General features: G+C 44.0%; 1 protein-coding gene across 3 annotated transcripts in view; it reads right to left on the bottom strand.

Moving 5' to 3' along the window:
* Nucleotides 1–15,543, bottom strand: part of LOC119185195 (aminopeptidase NAALADL1) — a 74,057-nt gene that overhangs the window by 45,612 nt on the left and 12,902 nt on the right. For all 3 annotated transcript variants that reach the window (XM_075883773.1, XM_075883774.1, XM_075883775.1), the window contains 4 exons: nt 9,724–9,883; nt 7,701–7,829; nt 7,211–7,305; nt 5,946–6,166 (listed from right to left, as the gene is read on the bottom strand). In XM_075883773.1, the coding sequence (XP_075739888.1) occupies nt 5,946–6,166; nt 7,211–7,305; nt 7,701–7,829; nt 9,724–9,883 (605 nt within the window). The remainder of the gene's footprint in view (nt 1–5,945; nt 6,167–7,210; nt 7,306–7,700; nt 7,830–9,723; nt 9,884–15,543) is intronic.

The following is a 15,543-nucleotide window of genomic DNA, read 5'->3' as shown; positions in this document are numbered from 1 at the left end:
CTGTCTTTTCACCCAGGTTGTTTGTTATTCTATTCACTGTAGAAGATGTAATGACGTATGTTTGGTGCTATTCCCATGCCCACACGTTTTAATGGTTACTGCTGGTGAATGTGTTCATGTTGTGAAATTGCTTTTGTTAGGAGGTGACGTTGAACTGAATCCTGATCCCCCAAAGCCAGACCCCAAAGTACATGATAATGCAGGCCTATTAGCTATAGGTCGCGTAACGGAGCACCTCGATGAGGAACACGACAATCTAGTAGCATCCATTGAAGTAGTCAAAAATGACCAAAAAGTTCTTGATAACAAAGTGTCCGGCCTTACAACACGTTTAGCAAACCTTGAAGAAAAGGTGAACGCTTTTGAAAACGTATCAGAGGGATCGCGTTTAGATTGTTCAGTTTGGATTGCGTCAACGGTTCGTTGTGAGAATGCTGCACTTCGCGCACGACTTGGCGACTACGAAGACCGATCGCGACGAGACAACTTAATCTTCCACAGAATTACTGATGCTGCTGCCGAAACATGGTCAGGCACAGAAGAAAAGGTTAGGGCAATTCTTTCAAGTTCTTTCGAGATGCAGCTTTCAGATGACGTGATATCTCGAGCTCACAGACTAGGAGCATTTGTACCAAACAAGTGCCGCCCTTTTGCCGTACGGTTTGCGTCATTCAAAGTTAGAGATAACATCTTTGCCCAAAAAACAAAGTTGCGCGGTACGAACATTAACATTAACGAATATTTCTGTAAAGCCACACAGCCAGGAGAAAACTAACTGATTTCGGTAAAGCCAGCGGTCAAAAGTGTTCAGTAAAATACAACAAGGTTGTTATTAACAAGAAAATTTACGTGTACTGCCCAGTCACTGATTGTGTCTTGTCTGTTGTTCCAGTTGACGATAACAACAAAAACGACTCTAACCTAAGTCCTCCTAGCTCGTCGGTCCAAGCGTCTTCGTAGCAAAAAACAAATCCACGACGTGGTACTGTTAAACACAATTGTTCCTTTCTGCTTAGTAATGTAAGAAGTGTAATGGGCAAGCAAGACGCCCTGTCATCTCTGATTGACACCTGTCTTGCAGAAGTCGTCGTATTGACATAGACATGGCTTTCTGCGGAAGTAGACAGTCCCGAAATTCTAAATTGCGAAAAAAAATACAAGTTTTATCGATGCGATCGTGGATCGCGTTCCGGAGGCGGTGTCCTCATAACTTTTGCAGACTATCTAGTTTCATCGCACGTAGCTCTCGTTTGCCCTCTAGAATTAGTGTGCGTTAGTGTTCGCTTACACAATAAAGATGCTCTCGTTTGTGCGTGCTATCGACCTCCTAATGTACCTTCTGGTTTTTCTTCAGATTTGTACGATGCCCTTGACATGCTTCATGTTTGGTTTCCCGCCTCGCATATTATTCTTTTAGGCGATTTTAATTTCCCCGACATCCATTGGAATTTGCCTTCTACCTTACCTGGCTCCTGTAATTCCGAATCCACCTCTTTTATTAATACATGCTTAGAGTTTAAGCTTAGCCAGCTGGTTAACTGCCCAACCCGTATCATGTCTACTAGTTCTACCATATTAGACTTGGTGTTCACAAATAACCCTGATCTCATTCAGTTTCTGTCAGTCGTGCCAGGTCTCAGCAATCACTCTGCCATTCACTTTCTCGTACCGAACACGCCGTCAAAAATTAGTAAAACTACAAAAATAATCAGAGATTATGGGAGAGCTGACTAGACGTTAATAATTGCTGAACTGGAGACATTTTACACGAATTTTTTTCTAGCTTTTCTGAACACTCAATAAACGAAAACTGGCTACGTTTTAGAGCTAGAATCGAAGAACTTACCGACCGCTTCATACCGCGCCGTAAAATAACCGATAACAAGCGGTCTGCTTGGTTCGCGCCTATTTTAACGCTGCTACTTAATAAAAAAAGCGCATCTTTCGAAGTGCAAAGCTCTCGGGCAACATGAAAAGATGGGATGATTATCGTAGTGTAGCCGACGAGTACGCACGCGCACTCTCACTTGCCAAGCAGTCATATTTTGTACAAACGTTGCCTTCTTTGTTAGTAACTAATCCTCGTAGATTTTGGCAGGTAATCGGTAGAAATAACAAAAAAAATCGACCTAGTTTCAGGGAGCGAATCATTTATTCCAAGAGAAAATTGTTGCCCAGCTCTTAACAGTGTATTCGCATCATCATTTGTAAACGTGGCACCCACCACTGTTCCTAACTTGTTTACTCACAACTACGATCTAATGGAGTCAGTACACCTTGATTGGGAGGGCGTAACGAAATTAATTGAAAATCTCAAGCCTTCTTTTTCCCCCGGAGATGACGGAATTAGCGCCAAGTTTCTTAAAAACACCGCATTGTTTTCGTCCTTAATACTGTACAGAATTTTTTCACAGTCTTCGGAATCGAGTAGCCTGCCAAACGACTGGAAAGTGGGGAAGGTGGTTCCTCTTCACAAGTCAGGTAACACCAACGATCCCCACAATTATAGACCCATCTCACTTACTAGTGTGCCATGTAAGCTATTAGAGCATGTCATTTACTGCAACTTAGTCAACATTCTTGAGAATAATTCTTTGTTTACTAACTTTCAACATGGTTTTAGAAAAACTTACTCGTGTGAAACTCAGCTCTTATGCTTTACTAATGATTTGTTCTCTGATATTGACCGTGTTACTTTTATTGATTGTGTATTTATCGAATTTTCTAAAGCTTTTGACACAGTTTGTCACGAATTACTTAAACTAAAGTACACTAAATCTTGACCCACACATCTTAAAATGAATCGAGTGCTTCTTACACGACCGCAAGCAATTTGTGACTGCTAATGAATGTAGCTCTCCTCCTACTGCCGTAACCTCAGGTGTGCCGCAAGGCTCAGTTTTGGGTCCCTTACTTTTCTTAATATATATGAATGATTTGCCTCATAACATTTCCTCCTCCATTAGGTTATTTGCTGACGATTGTGTTGTTTACCGTGAAACTTTGACCTCTAACGTCACGGACACGCTGCAATCTGACCTGGACAATATTTCTTCGTGGTGTAATAAATGGCTAATGAAACTTAACACAAATAAATGTAAATCAATGAGAATAGCTCGTAACCCTTCAAAAGTTGGGTCCCCCTCGTACTTTCTTAATAACACTCCCCTAAGCAACGTTTCTTCTTACACGTGCCTCGGTGTTAACATTTCTAACAACCTGTCATGGCAGGCTCACGTTGACTACATAACATGCAACGCTAATCGAACTCTTGGCTATTTGCGCCGAAATTTTTCTCTTGCTCCAATTAACCTAAAGCTTCTCCTGTATAAATCATTAGTGTGGCCAAAACTCGAATATGCGTCGTCTATCTGGGATACTCATATTCACATGCTCATAGACAACATTGAATCCATTCAGAATCGCTCAGCACATTTCATATTGTCCAGTTACTCTCGAACTGCAAGTGTCACATTAATAAAGGCTCAACTCAATTTGTATAACCTCTCAATACAACGCAAAAATTCACGTCTCTGTATCTTTCATAAGATCTATCACACTAACAGAACCCTCTCAGATTCACTGTTTTTTCCACCAGCCTACATACCAGCACGCAATGACCATCAATACAAGGTTGGGGTTCCCTTCTGCCACATGAACCAGCACTTCAACTCTTTCATCCCTAGAACTTGTACTGACTGGAACCACCTTCCTGCATGGATCGGTTCAATCACAGATGCCAATGCGTTCAAATCAATCATTTCTGAAAGTGAATTATAATTTATTCTAATCCTGTTGTATTGTTTTACTTCTTATTGATATTTGTTGTCCCACTTCTCTCTGTAATGCCCTATGCCTTGAGAGTAAATAAATGAAATGAAATGAAATAGACCCGTATGTTCGTGAGACGTCAGTAGTGGTTGCAGTGCTGGCTATCCAATTTTATAAACATTACATGTATTCTTCTACTATACAGCCGTCACGTCGAGTTACCCTCAATTGTAGTTAGGTGCCATCCGCTGCAGTTGATTAATGTAGCAGTGTCCAGGGCTACCATTCTCGCGAGCACCAGCGCTTTATTTCAGCTTATCGTTTCTGGTGTTGCTAATACTTATGTTCCTGTTGGCATCGTTGCACAAGTGCAAGCAACTGGCTGTATATACATCTGTGACTGTTTAACATATGCTTGTGCATGTGGCATTGATATATATATATATATATATATATATATATATATATATATATATCATCAGCCTGACTACGTCCACTGCAGGACAAAGGCCTCTCCCATGTTCCGCCAGTTAACCCGGTCCTGTGCTTGCTGCTGCCAATTTATACCCGCAAACTTCTTAATCTCATCTGCCCACCTAACCTTCTGTCTCCCCCTAACCCGCTTCCCTTCTCTGGGAATCCAGTCAGTTACCCTCAATGACCAGCGGTTATCCTGTCTACGCACTACATTCCCTGCCCATGTCCATTTCTTCTTCTTGATTTCAGCTATGATATCCTTAACCCCCGTTTGTTCCCTAATCCACTCTGCTCTCTTCTTGTCTCTTAAGAATACCAATCAAGAAGGGTGTAAGGCAGGGGGACACAATTTCCCCAATGCTATTTACCGCGTGCTTACAGGAGGTTTTCAGAAGCCTAGAATGGGAACAGTTAGGGATAAGAGTGAATGGAGAATACCTTAGTAACCTGCGCTTTGCCGATGACATTGCATTGCTGAGTAACTCGGGGGACGAATTGCAATTCATGATTACGGAGTTAGACAAGGAGAGCAGAAAGGTGGGTCTTAAAATTAATCTGCAGAAAACGAAAGTAATGTACAACAACCTCGGCAAGGAGCAGCGCTTCGAGATAGGTAATAGTGCACTTGAAGTTGTAAAAGACTATGTCTACTTAGGGCAGGTAATAACCGCAGAGCCGAACCACGAGATTGAAGTAACTAGAAGAATAAGAATGGGGGGGAGCACATTCGGCAAGCACTCTCAAATTATGACAGGTAGATTGCCTAGATTGCCACTATCCCTCAAGAGGAAGGTATATAACAGCTGTATCTTGCCGGTACTTAGCTACGGAGCAGAAACCTGGAGACTTACAAAGAGGGTTCAGCTTAAATTGAGGACGACGCAGCGAGCAATGGAAAGAAAAATGGTAGGTGTAACCTTAAGATATATATATATATATATATATATATATATATATATATATATATATATATATATATATATATATATATATATATATATATATATATATATATATATATATATATATATATATATATATATATATATATATATATATATATATATAGCGTCATTTTATATGGTGTCGCTGAATAAAAATATTCCAACGCGGCTACCTTCGTTCCGCATTCTTCGCATAACGTCGATTCCCAAGATACGTGGGATCTGCGAAATTTTTTTCCCTGTCCATACTGAAACACAAGCCTTGACAATAATCAGTTTCATCGAAAGTTTCATGGGCTGTTTCACAGAAACCTGGTCTCAGCAAAGTTGTGTAGCAGATCGGCGCATGCAGGTAACATAATTTTGAATAAAGACAGAAGACTCCTTTGGAATTTAACGTATGCTCTTTAAAAGCACTTCCAGCTCAATTTGCGTGGGCCAGAAGTACATCATGCAATTTACTTCTTTGTTAATTCCCACATTTGTTGAGTAAAGTGTTTGTTAGTTCATTTATTTCCCACATTTTCTGACCTAATTTTTACTTGAACAGCGGTAAATAGTGGAGCTGGCAAACCTCTGTGGCACATATCTGCTAGATGTTTCCTGTTGAGAAGGCTAGTGTTAGCAGAATTACACTTTGCAGATGTGCCTATAGCCCCTACATTTGCTCTGACTACCACAACGGAAGGCAAGGCTAGGCCCTAAGGAGCTTTGCCCGTAAAATAAATGTGGGAGGATGTCTTGGTTCCTTACGTATTGCAGGAACGCCCGGGGTGAGTGGGTCGCCAACTTGCATCATGGTGTCCCTCCGAATCACGGTGCCCGGCATCTCTAAACCAGATGGAAACAGCCCAAGGGTTGATGTAGACTCTGTCCCATCGGACTGTTCAGAAGAATCGGGGAACACGAGGAGGCCCACAGCTCCTTTGCGAGCGCAGGTGTACGCTTTAGAGGCCAGCGTGGTCCCTCCGTATCTGAAAAAAAAGACCTCTAACTAACTTCAAATCATAGGTGCACCAACGTCTACCATTACGATAAAATGGTCTCCCTGTGTGTTACTGAAAAAACCCGAGGATAAATGTGTCTTGCAATCTGAGATGAAGCACCTTCGTAGTGAGGTGTACAGAGACAGAAAAAGATGCTGGCTTTCTTGTAATCGGGAGCAGATGTAAGCATCTGCTAGCAGAGTAGGCTGATTAGAGATTGAACCAGCCGCAATCTTGTTCATGTTTACCTGGACACACATCACTAGAGCCCACCACGCTATACTCTGCACTCGCCCATATAAGCGCCAGTTTTTGCGGTCAATGTGCGAGATGAATGTTAGGTTTTGACATGCGTATGCGACTGATACGCGCTATGCAACAGTAAGCTGGTGTGCTTCACAAATCGTGGCATGCTTCTGTTTTTCTCGTTTATCTGCATTGTTTGTTGTACACTGTTCTTTTTCATTAGCGTTCCTTATCATGTCCTGGCACTTCTTCGCCATCAAATGGCTTTTGGGCCATAAAACGCCATAGATCATTATCAGCACCTTTTGCATTTCTTTTTTCTTCTCCATTGTTTACTGCGATTAGTGAGTAAGGTTTGACTCTCCCGATTCATCAAACTGACAGCCCTGCGCATCAGAACAATAATGCCCGACGACGCCAGGATTCAAATTACTTGTTCGTTCGCCCTCATAATAGTCTGCGAAAGTCTCAGTTTTAGTTTATAGAAATGGCGCTATTTATATTCTATTTCTCCCAAGTGTTGTAAACAAGTGTCACTTATCGAACGTCCATGACAGCTGTGAAATACTGAAGGGCCATTGTGAAGCGGACCCGTGAAATACAAGGAGTTGTAATTTATCATCACACCAGTTTCAAGATACGAGCCTTGTACTAGCAGGCGCGTGTGTCATGACAGCTGTGGTAGCGTTACGAAGGTGACGGGCAGCAATGCTGATAACGGGGTTGACAACCTCAAGAAAATCAAATACCTTTTTTTTTTGCGAAAATGCACGTGTAGTGCCTTACCTAGCGAGGCATATGCATCCAGTGACGCTGACGTTGAGTGCTTCAACATCGTCCAGGTCTTCGTGGGTCGCTCGATTAACGTACACGAGGCAGCCCTGTGTAGGTTCATTTAGTAAGTGGCGTGCAGCCACGCATTGCTCACGCAAACAATGCCTGAACGCCTATCACATTATTGTGTCCTAACTAAGTGTGAGACTTAATGACAACTGCATACTGTTCTCCTAATTGTGGCTTTCTGGCATAAGCAGTGCATAAACAGCATGGACGTGTATATTGCCACATATGTGCGTTTACATATAGAATTAACTTAACGAGGCTCGCATCTCCCCCCCCCCCAAAAAAAAAGAAAAACGAAGCGGCACTCTCCAGCAAAATAATTATTAACCTCTGTTCAATTAATTACGTGCCGAAATCGTACACACAAAGGCATCAACGTACCACAAACACGCACACTCCGCGTTCTTTCTTCCAGCACTTCATAAATGCCTACCAGAACATCTCCTGGCGGGGAGTATGCAAGAAAAGCAGGACCGATGTCAGTGTCGACGCCGTCAACTGTCTTTTCTTGGAAAGCCGCCTCGAGAACAACTTCGCCTGTTGTAGCGTTCAGGAGCTGCACCTGCGTAGCAAATATACAAGACTGCTGTTTTTGTTTTGTTTTTTTTTTCGACACAACAACCACGCAAAGGCTGTCGGTAATGCATGTTTGCATCGCTCCGATGTAAATGACATATCCCAGGAAACGCAAGAGCGCTTGGAAACGCCGCAACCGCTGATCACTAGGGACACGTGCGTCGAAACAGCAAAAAACTTGTCGCTTTCATTTCGTAATGATCCATCTACACGATAGGCCATATTCAAGAGACACTGCTGTACGACGCATGAATGAACGGCGGCTTCACAAAAACTTTAATGAAAATTTAAGTAAATAGAACATTTAATATGTACAAAATGATAGCTGAAACCATTAAGCATGGAAGTCGGAAATGTGCATGCACTTCCACAGTAATTAGACTTCGGTGTTAAAAAAATTGAACCATCTCCTCGAAGGGAACCCTGATAGAATGCCAAGCAGCAGCGGTGCACACGTCATTGACCTGGTTGAAACGGGCGTTGACGGGGGTGCTGGAAGAAGGGTTTGAAGCGAAACTAGGTGTAGCGTTTACTCGAGTAAACGTATGTTTTGAACGCAAAAACACAGGAGGCTGGTTCGGTCTCTTGTAAGTTTCATCGCAGAAAAACTATTTGCTTGATTTGCGCTCGAACATTGCGAGTAGTGGAGAGGGTGAAGCGAGGGGGATGACACGCGGCGCCATGCTAGAAAAAGAATGACGCCAACGCTCGTGCACTGCGAAGGAAGGCATGACCTACGTGGCACCACCCCAACATCTGCGGCTAGGGGAGTGCGGTGCAGACTGAGGGACAGCGTTACATAGACTATTCAAACAGCTGCTTCGCATATAAAAATCCAAACGTGTGAATGCCGAATGAATGTGAGAAGAAAGCCACATTTGGAGACGTCACTGTAACATGCATGTATTTAAGCGAACTAATCAGCAAGTTAACAACGGTTCACACAAGTAACCATTGCCTTAGATTATGATTAAGTTCACTATACAGTGTGTTCCAAAGAACCTCGATAACGTTTTTGACGCTCACCCATAGATTTTAAGTTGGACTGTACGTTTCTTTATTATTGTGGTAGTTAAGTCCTATTTATGCATCATTATATTATTGTCTTGCTAGCGGAATGCGAGAATGACTCCTGTATCAAAGAAAATGCAACCACGTGCTGCAGAAAAAATACATCCGAGTCTTGCATTGTTGCTCGTACGTCAACCTCGGTTGTATTTATTCGCATTTGTAATGAAAGTGTGCGTAACGTTACTGGCCAAATTGTAAAAAAACAAAATGCGTCCAAGAACTAATGAAGAAATTTAAGAAGCATGGCTAGAGCTCTCTCCGTAACGTGAGATTGCAAACAGCTAGATTGTTTGTGTGTTGCCTGTGAACACTGGCACATATCCTCTCAAAGGAATTGGCCAAGAAAAGTTGTAGTAGCCTGTATGTCAACACTATACAATCACTGTTGGCCTATTATAAAAATGCACAAATAAAGAAAAAAAAGGTGCAAATAACTGTTTACAAATATAAAAAATATATAGGACAATAAAAATTAACCAATAAAATGAGAGCTAATACCATGTGAAAAGACTGAAATTATGAGCTAATCACACAGTTGAGCTTACCTCACCCAATCAAAATCGAACGTATGCCCTAGATTTATTCACACTACTAATTATACCACTAGTATTCTTTGAGTATATATTAAAACAGACGTTATATTGGCATGCGTTTAGATTCTTGAATAAAATTACATACCGCATCAAATACGTTTCTCTGGCAATGTCCCATAATGACGGCTACCACAGCGATACTTTTTTTCTTCTTGTTTACGATAACTCGAAACAAAGTAACGAACGCGAGCAAAATTATTCCAATCGTGCGCGCACCGTGTTTGGGTCCGAGGCATTGGCGTAGGTGAGAAGCACGTGGTAGGGCTGCAACTGAACTTCGTCGAACCCGTACTCGGTGAGTCGGTCGGCAACGTACTGTGCCAACTCCTGCTCTTCACGCGGACTGCCAGCTACGTGAGGTTCCCTGGCGAGAAACCTGCATCCATAAATGAAGCACGATGTTAATTACCGATATTTGAACCGGCATACTTTACAGTGTGAAGATTTCGCGTGCGGCAAAACTTTATGCTCTCAACAGTCGCCGATGATATCACCCTCTGGGTTGCCGAGGGAAATGACGGCCACGTAGAGCAAACGCTGCAGGAAGCCGTCGACGTGGTGCAGGACTACCTTCGCGACACTGGCCTCGAATGTTCCGCAGCTAAATCGGAGCTCCTGCTTTATAGACCATCGCGCAGGGGCCGTAAACCCAAGAACGCCGATTCCGCATTCGAGTGCGCATATAGAGAAATTAATGTACGCACATCAGACGGCGCTGTCATCCCACAAGTTAACACCATTAGGGTACTGGGCTTGCGCCTGTCCGCCAACGGCCACAACGGCGAAACCGTTCGCAGACTAGAGGGCACGGTCAATGAAACAATCCGGTTGCTGAAACGAATAACAAATCGGCATAGCGGAATGAAGGAAAGCAACACCATTCGCCTGGTACATGCTTTCGCTATGAACCATATAACGTACGTCGCCTCCTACCTCAAGTGGCAGGCGACTGAACGCACCAAACTAGATTGTCTCATCCGCAAGGCGTACAAACGCGCAATCGGATTACCGGCCAATACCAGCACGGAAAAATTTCTCGAGCTGGGGTTGCACAATACTCTAGATGAGATAATCGAAGCACACAACATCGCCCAGTACGAACGTCTGGCGAAGACCAGAACTGGTCGACACATTCTCGAGACACGGGGTATCAACTACCATACGCAGCGCGGCGAAAAGATCGGGATACCCAGACGTATTCGCGAGCGCATCGTCGTTATGCCGTTGCCTAAGAACATGCACCCGACACATCACATCGGTCGGCGCAACAGGCGCGCCCAAGACCTTGAAAAGAAATTCGGCAATAGCAAAGACACAGTTTACGTGGACGCGGCCCGTTACGACTGCCACCGCGGCTTCGCGGTCGCGATCACGGATCATGTAGGAACTTGCGTCACGAGTGCGACGATAGGCACGGAAGACACGGAGGCGGCCGAAGAAGCTGCCATAGCCCTCGCGATTGCCACCACGGACGCCGAGGTGATAATAGGCGACTCGCAGGCGGCGATACGCAACTACGCCAGCGGCCGGATCTCCCGCGAAGCGGCCCGCATTCTCCAAATTCACGAACGCAACATTTGCCGCAAAAACGACAGTTTCCTCGTATGGACCCCCGCCCACACGGACCCTCCGCTTGCGGGCAACGCGACTGCCCACGCCGTGGCTCGAGGACTTACACGCCGAGCTGCGACGCCTGCCGACAGTCCCGATGTCTCGCACACTTCGACAGCGATGCAGGAATGGACGTGGGGGGAACGCATGACCACTTTCAGAGACATCACGCAACACTACAGACTGAACAGATGCAAATATCCACTACCCCACGCCAAACTAAACAAGAAACAGCAGGTTGCCTGGAGACAACTGCAGACACACACGTACCCGAATCCGGTGATCCTTCGCCTCTGCTACCCAGGCATTTATACGTCCGACGCGTGTAAGGCGTGCGGAGCCAGAGCGACGCTGCAGCACATGCTGTGGAAGTGTACCGGTAACGCGCAGCAGTCCCCTACGAACCCGGTAGACATGGCAGTCTCGAACCGCGAGGCGCGATGGGAGGCGGCTCTGCTCAGCCACGACCTTGCTGATCAACTGTGGGCCGTCCGGCAAGCCCAGGATGCCGCCCGGGTCCAAGGACTCGAGGCCGTCACCTAGGCCGGGGTGCTTGTAGCCCCACCCCGCTCAATGACGCCGGACATGTTCAATAAAGTTTTTACTCACTCACTCAACAGTCACACTACACCTGCTCAGGTAGATAAGTGTACAGAACAGCAGAAATTGTTCGGTTAGCAGCTCTGGTAACACACCAGAACATACTCTTGCTATACTTCTTTTAGCTCTCTTATATGTGAAAGTCCAGCAATATATGGCGTTTTGATTGATATCATGTGTGGGGTTTAACGTCCCAATACTACCATATGATTATGAGAGACGCTGTAGTGGAGGGCTCCGGAAACTTCGACCACCTGGGGTTCCTTAACGCGTTTACGCTAATCTGAGCACGCAGGCCTACATTTCCGAATTTATCAAAAATGCAGCCGGCGCAGCCGGGATTCGATCCCGCTACCTGCGGGTCAGTAGCTGAGTACCTTAGCCGCTAAACCACCGCGGCAGGACATATATAATATCTGGCGTTTTACGTCCCAAAACCACGATGTATGATGTATGATTGAGCGACACGCCATAATAGAGGGCTTCGGAAATTTCGATCGCCTAGTGTTCGTCTATAAGAGGGAATAGCATAGGGCAAATGGTACATGTCAGTTTTTATTGCGATAGCAATTATATGGGCACTCTCGGCTGGATTTTGTCGCCGGCGTCGACGTGGACGTCGGCTTCGATATCGTGCACTTTATATGTATACCTATATATATATGTATACCTATATATATATATATATATATATATATATATATATATATATATATATATATATATATATATATATATATATATATATATATATATATATATATATATATATATGAAAACGTTAGAAAAAAATCTTAAAAAAAGGACTCCGGTCCTTTATTCGTCAGAAGGCGAAAAAAATAAAGTAATATTAAAAAATAAAGAAGCAGCGTTGTGGGCGGCTTTCGGGCTGCTGGTTGTGGCGTCCAGGCAGTGCCTAGCTGCGACGTCCTTACCCAAGTCACCAGCCGAAGTTACAGGTCCGGCCTGGTGCTGGACAAAGCAGCCTCTTACTGCTGCGGACTTCTTGGGTGCCAAGAGGCAGGGGGCAAGTGCGCGCGGAATCGAACGTGGGACCTCCGCGTCGTGAATGCGAGGTGTTAACCATTGAGCCTCCGAGAGGTGCCTCTTTCACCGTTCAATCGGCAAGCTATTTCAAGCTATTCATTCTACCACTTACCGTTGTTGGCGGGCGTCTCGTGGGGGGAGCTATCGTGTTTTCAGTAATAACTGCAAGATAGCGCAGTGAGCGCGCGGCGGCTCTCATTTCTCATGCGTACTTTGGCCCACGTAGAGAATAAGGGGGTGTACGCTCGATCGCGCGCCCTTATCTTGCAGTGTGGATAATCGTACGCCTTGGCTAGCCTTTGAGTTTCGTCGGAACGACTCTGTTGTAATTACCGGGCCCACAAAGGTCACTGCAGTCGTCGCACAGCATTCGTTTGCGAAAAGGGTGCGATTTTCATACACAGCGAAGTAACAATTGAGACGCTTATTCGCGTTAATATGTACCTGCGAGTACGTTTCGTGCGTCTTTTGTGCACGAGAAACGCGGGGCACGTTTCGTTCTGCTTGCCGTTCTGCGCGTGACCTTCCAATTTGTTGCTATCGCGTTCATTGCGTTGCCTTGGTGGCAAAGCTGTGACTTTTTTACGTAACATTTTAGAAACTACTTCAATTATTCACATAAAATTTCATGGGCTCACCAGCAATGGCATTGCTTTTCACGCGATTCCCATTCTTACGCCTAGATTGCCTATGCTTCATATGGCCCACTCCCAAATTTTGAAGTGGGTTCAGAAATTCAATATACTTTTTCTCTGCAACCACGAAAAGGAATATAATGACATTCAATCATATTATTTTAGAAACACATAGGTCGCATGTGAACTAAGAATACAATATCCTTTATGAAGCTTTTGTGAAAAAAAAACTACTGCATGCACAAAGCCACAAGGGGTGCATTGGTGTTTGATCTTTTCTATAGCTTCACTTTATACAAAATCAGCAGTTCTTTAGTTGAGATTGTTTTCAACTTGTTTTGGCTGATGCATTCAAGGTACCATCGAAATCAATTCAATGCTTTTCTAGAAAGGTACATTGAAGTTGAAAAATTTTAAATAAGCGCCATTGAAGAAAAACGAAGTTTTATGTGCGCGTACTGCTTACGCCACAGGACGCGCGGCTCACTTCAGCGCGGCATTTAATCCGCTTGGAGCGGCTGCTCGACGACGGGCATCCACAGGTTTGTTCCTCACAGAACAGTAGATTTTTGGGTGTCAAAATTTCAAGGTCAATTTTTCGGAAGGTTTATCCTGCGGTACCACATCAATGTGTACAGACATCGCACAGTACACGCTCCTATTTCGTCTCCATCAAAATACAATCGCCGCAGATGTGACCGAATCCGTGACATTCAGATCAGCAGCCGGGCTTCGTAACCACTATTACATCGAAGCGGACTAATGGTGTAATCTACTGAATTGCATACGTCAAATAGCTAACAGGCACTGGAATCAAAGCTTCGCATTAGTTCGAGCGTTGCAGCTTTCCAGAATTGGTGCATGATTGATTATTGTCGCATTCCTTTCGGCCATCTTGCCTAAAGGTGTTCTGAAAAACGTGCAGAACAAATAACCGTCTACACGGCCTTTTGTTCACAAATTGAATCATGGAGATTTATTGCCTCATAACAAAAGCATTCCAACGCTCGGAGACGTCCTTGAGGGCTGCCGATAAATTCGAAGCAACTGCATTGCTTTATTGTGAAGCCAACTTCATTTTTAACCAATTCTGCATCTTTCACTCATTGCAGCTCAATCTGCATTACCCGCCGCCATGGTGTTCTAAAGGCTAGAGGTTATGTTTCTTCACTGCTATACCGTAGGTCGCGGGATCGTACGGTATTAGCACTGATTAAACTAACAGATAGCATAAAACAGTCCATCGATAAGGGGCTCTGGACAGGGGCGTTATTTATAGATTTAACTAAAGCCTTCGACACTATAAAACACTCTATTTTGTATGCTAAACTTAATTCCTTGGGAATCAGTGGGCCTACTTTAGCCCTTTTACAAAGCTATCTCACTAACAGAACCCAGGTTGTCAATTTTGGCGCTGTTTTATCCTCACCAATAATAACTAACCAGGGAGTCCCACAAGGCTCATTTCTGGGATCTCTCATGTTTCGTATCTACAATAACGACTTACCATCATCACTTAACTCATCTGACTGCATCCTTTATGCTGACGATACCACGGTATTTTCTAGTGACAAAGAGCTTAACAATCTACTAGCAAAATTAATCACTGATGTCGCGAAACTTGTTTCATGGTGCAAAAATAACTTACTGAAAATCAACCCTGTTAAAACAACTTTTATGTTATTTCACTTGTCCCAAAAAAGCGTTACGATTTAACCCGAAATATACATTGACAACTGCGTCATCACCCCATCAAAGTCCACTATTTTTCTAGGTGTCACATTAGACCCTCAACTCAAATATAACATTCACGTGAATTCTGTCATCAAGAAGACTGCTTTTGGCATCCGCATACTCATTCGCACAAGGCATTCTTTTCAGCAACACATTTTAAAATCACTTTACTATGCTTTCATTAACAGTCACCTAACCTACTGCATTTCATCCTGGGCCAATACCTACGCCACACACCTAACATCTCTCAGTCACGTTCAGAAAAGAGCAGTCCGAATTATCACACATAGTTCCTACACAGCATCAGCAGCACCCCTCTTTAGCACTCTCGAAATTCTACCGTTCATTTCCACCTTTCGACTCAAACTTGGAATTTCATTATTCAGAAGTAGAGTCGGTGACTTTCTCA

The sequence above is a fragment of the Rhipicephalus microplus genome, unplaced genomic scaffold (genome assembly GCF_043290135.1).
Source record: "Rhipicephalus microplus isolate Deutch F79 unplaced genomic scaffold, USDA_Rmic scaffold_21, whole genome shotgun sequence".
Taxonomy (NCBI): domain Eukaryota; kingdom Metazoa; phylum Arthropoda; class Arachnida; order Ixodida; family Ixodidae; genus Rhipicephalus; species Rhipicephalus microplus.
This window is presented reverse-complemented; position numbering and strand designations above follow the sequence as displayed.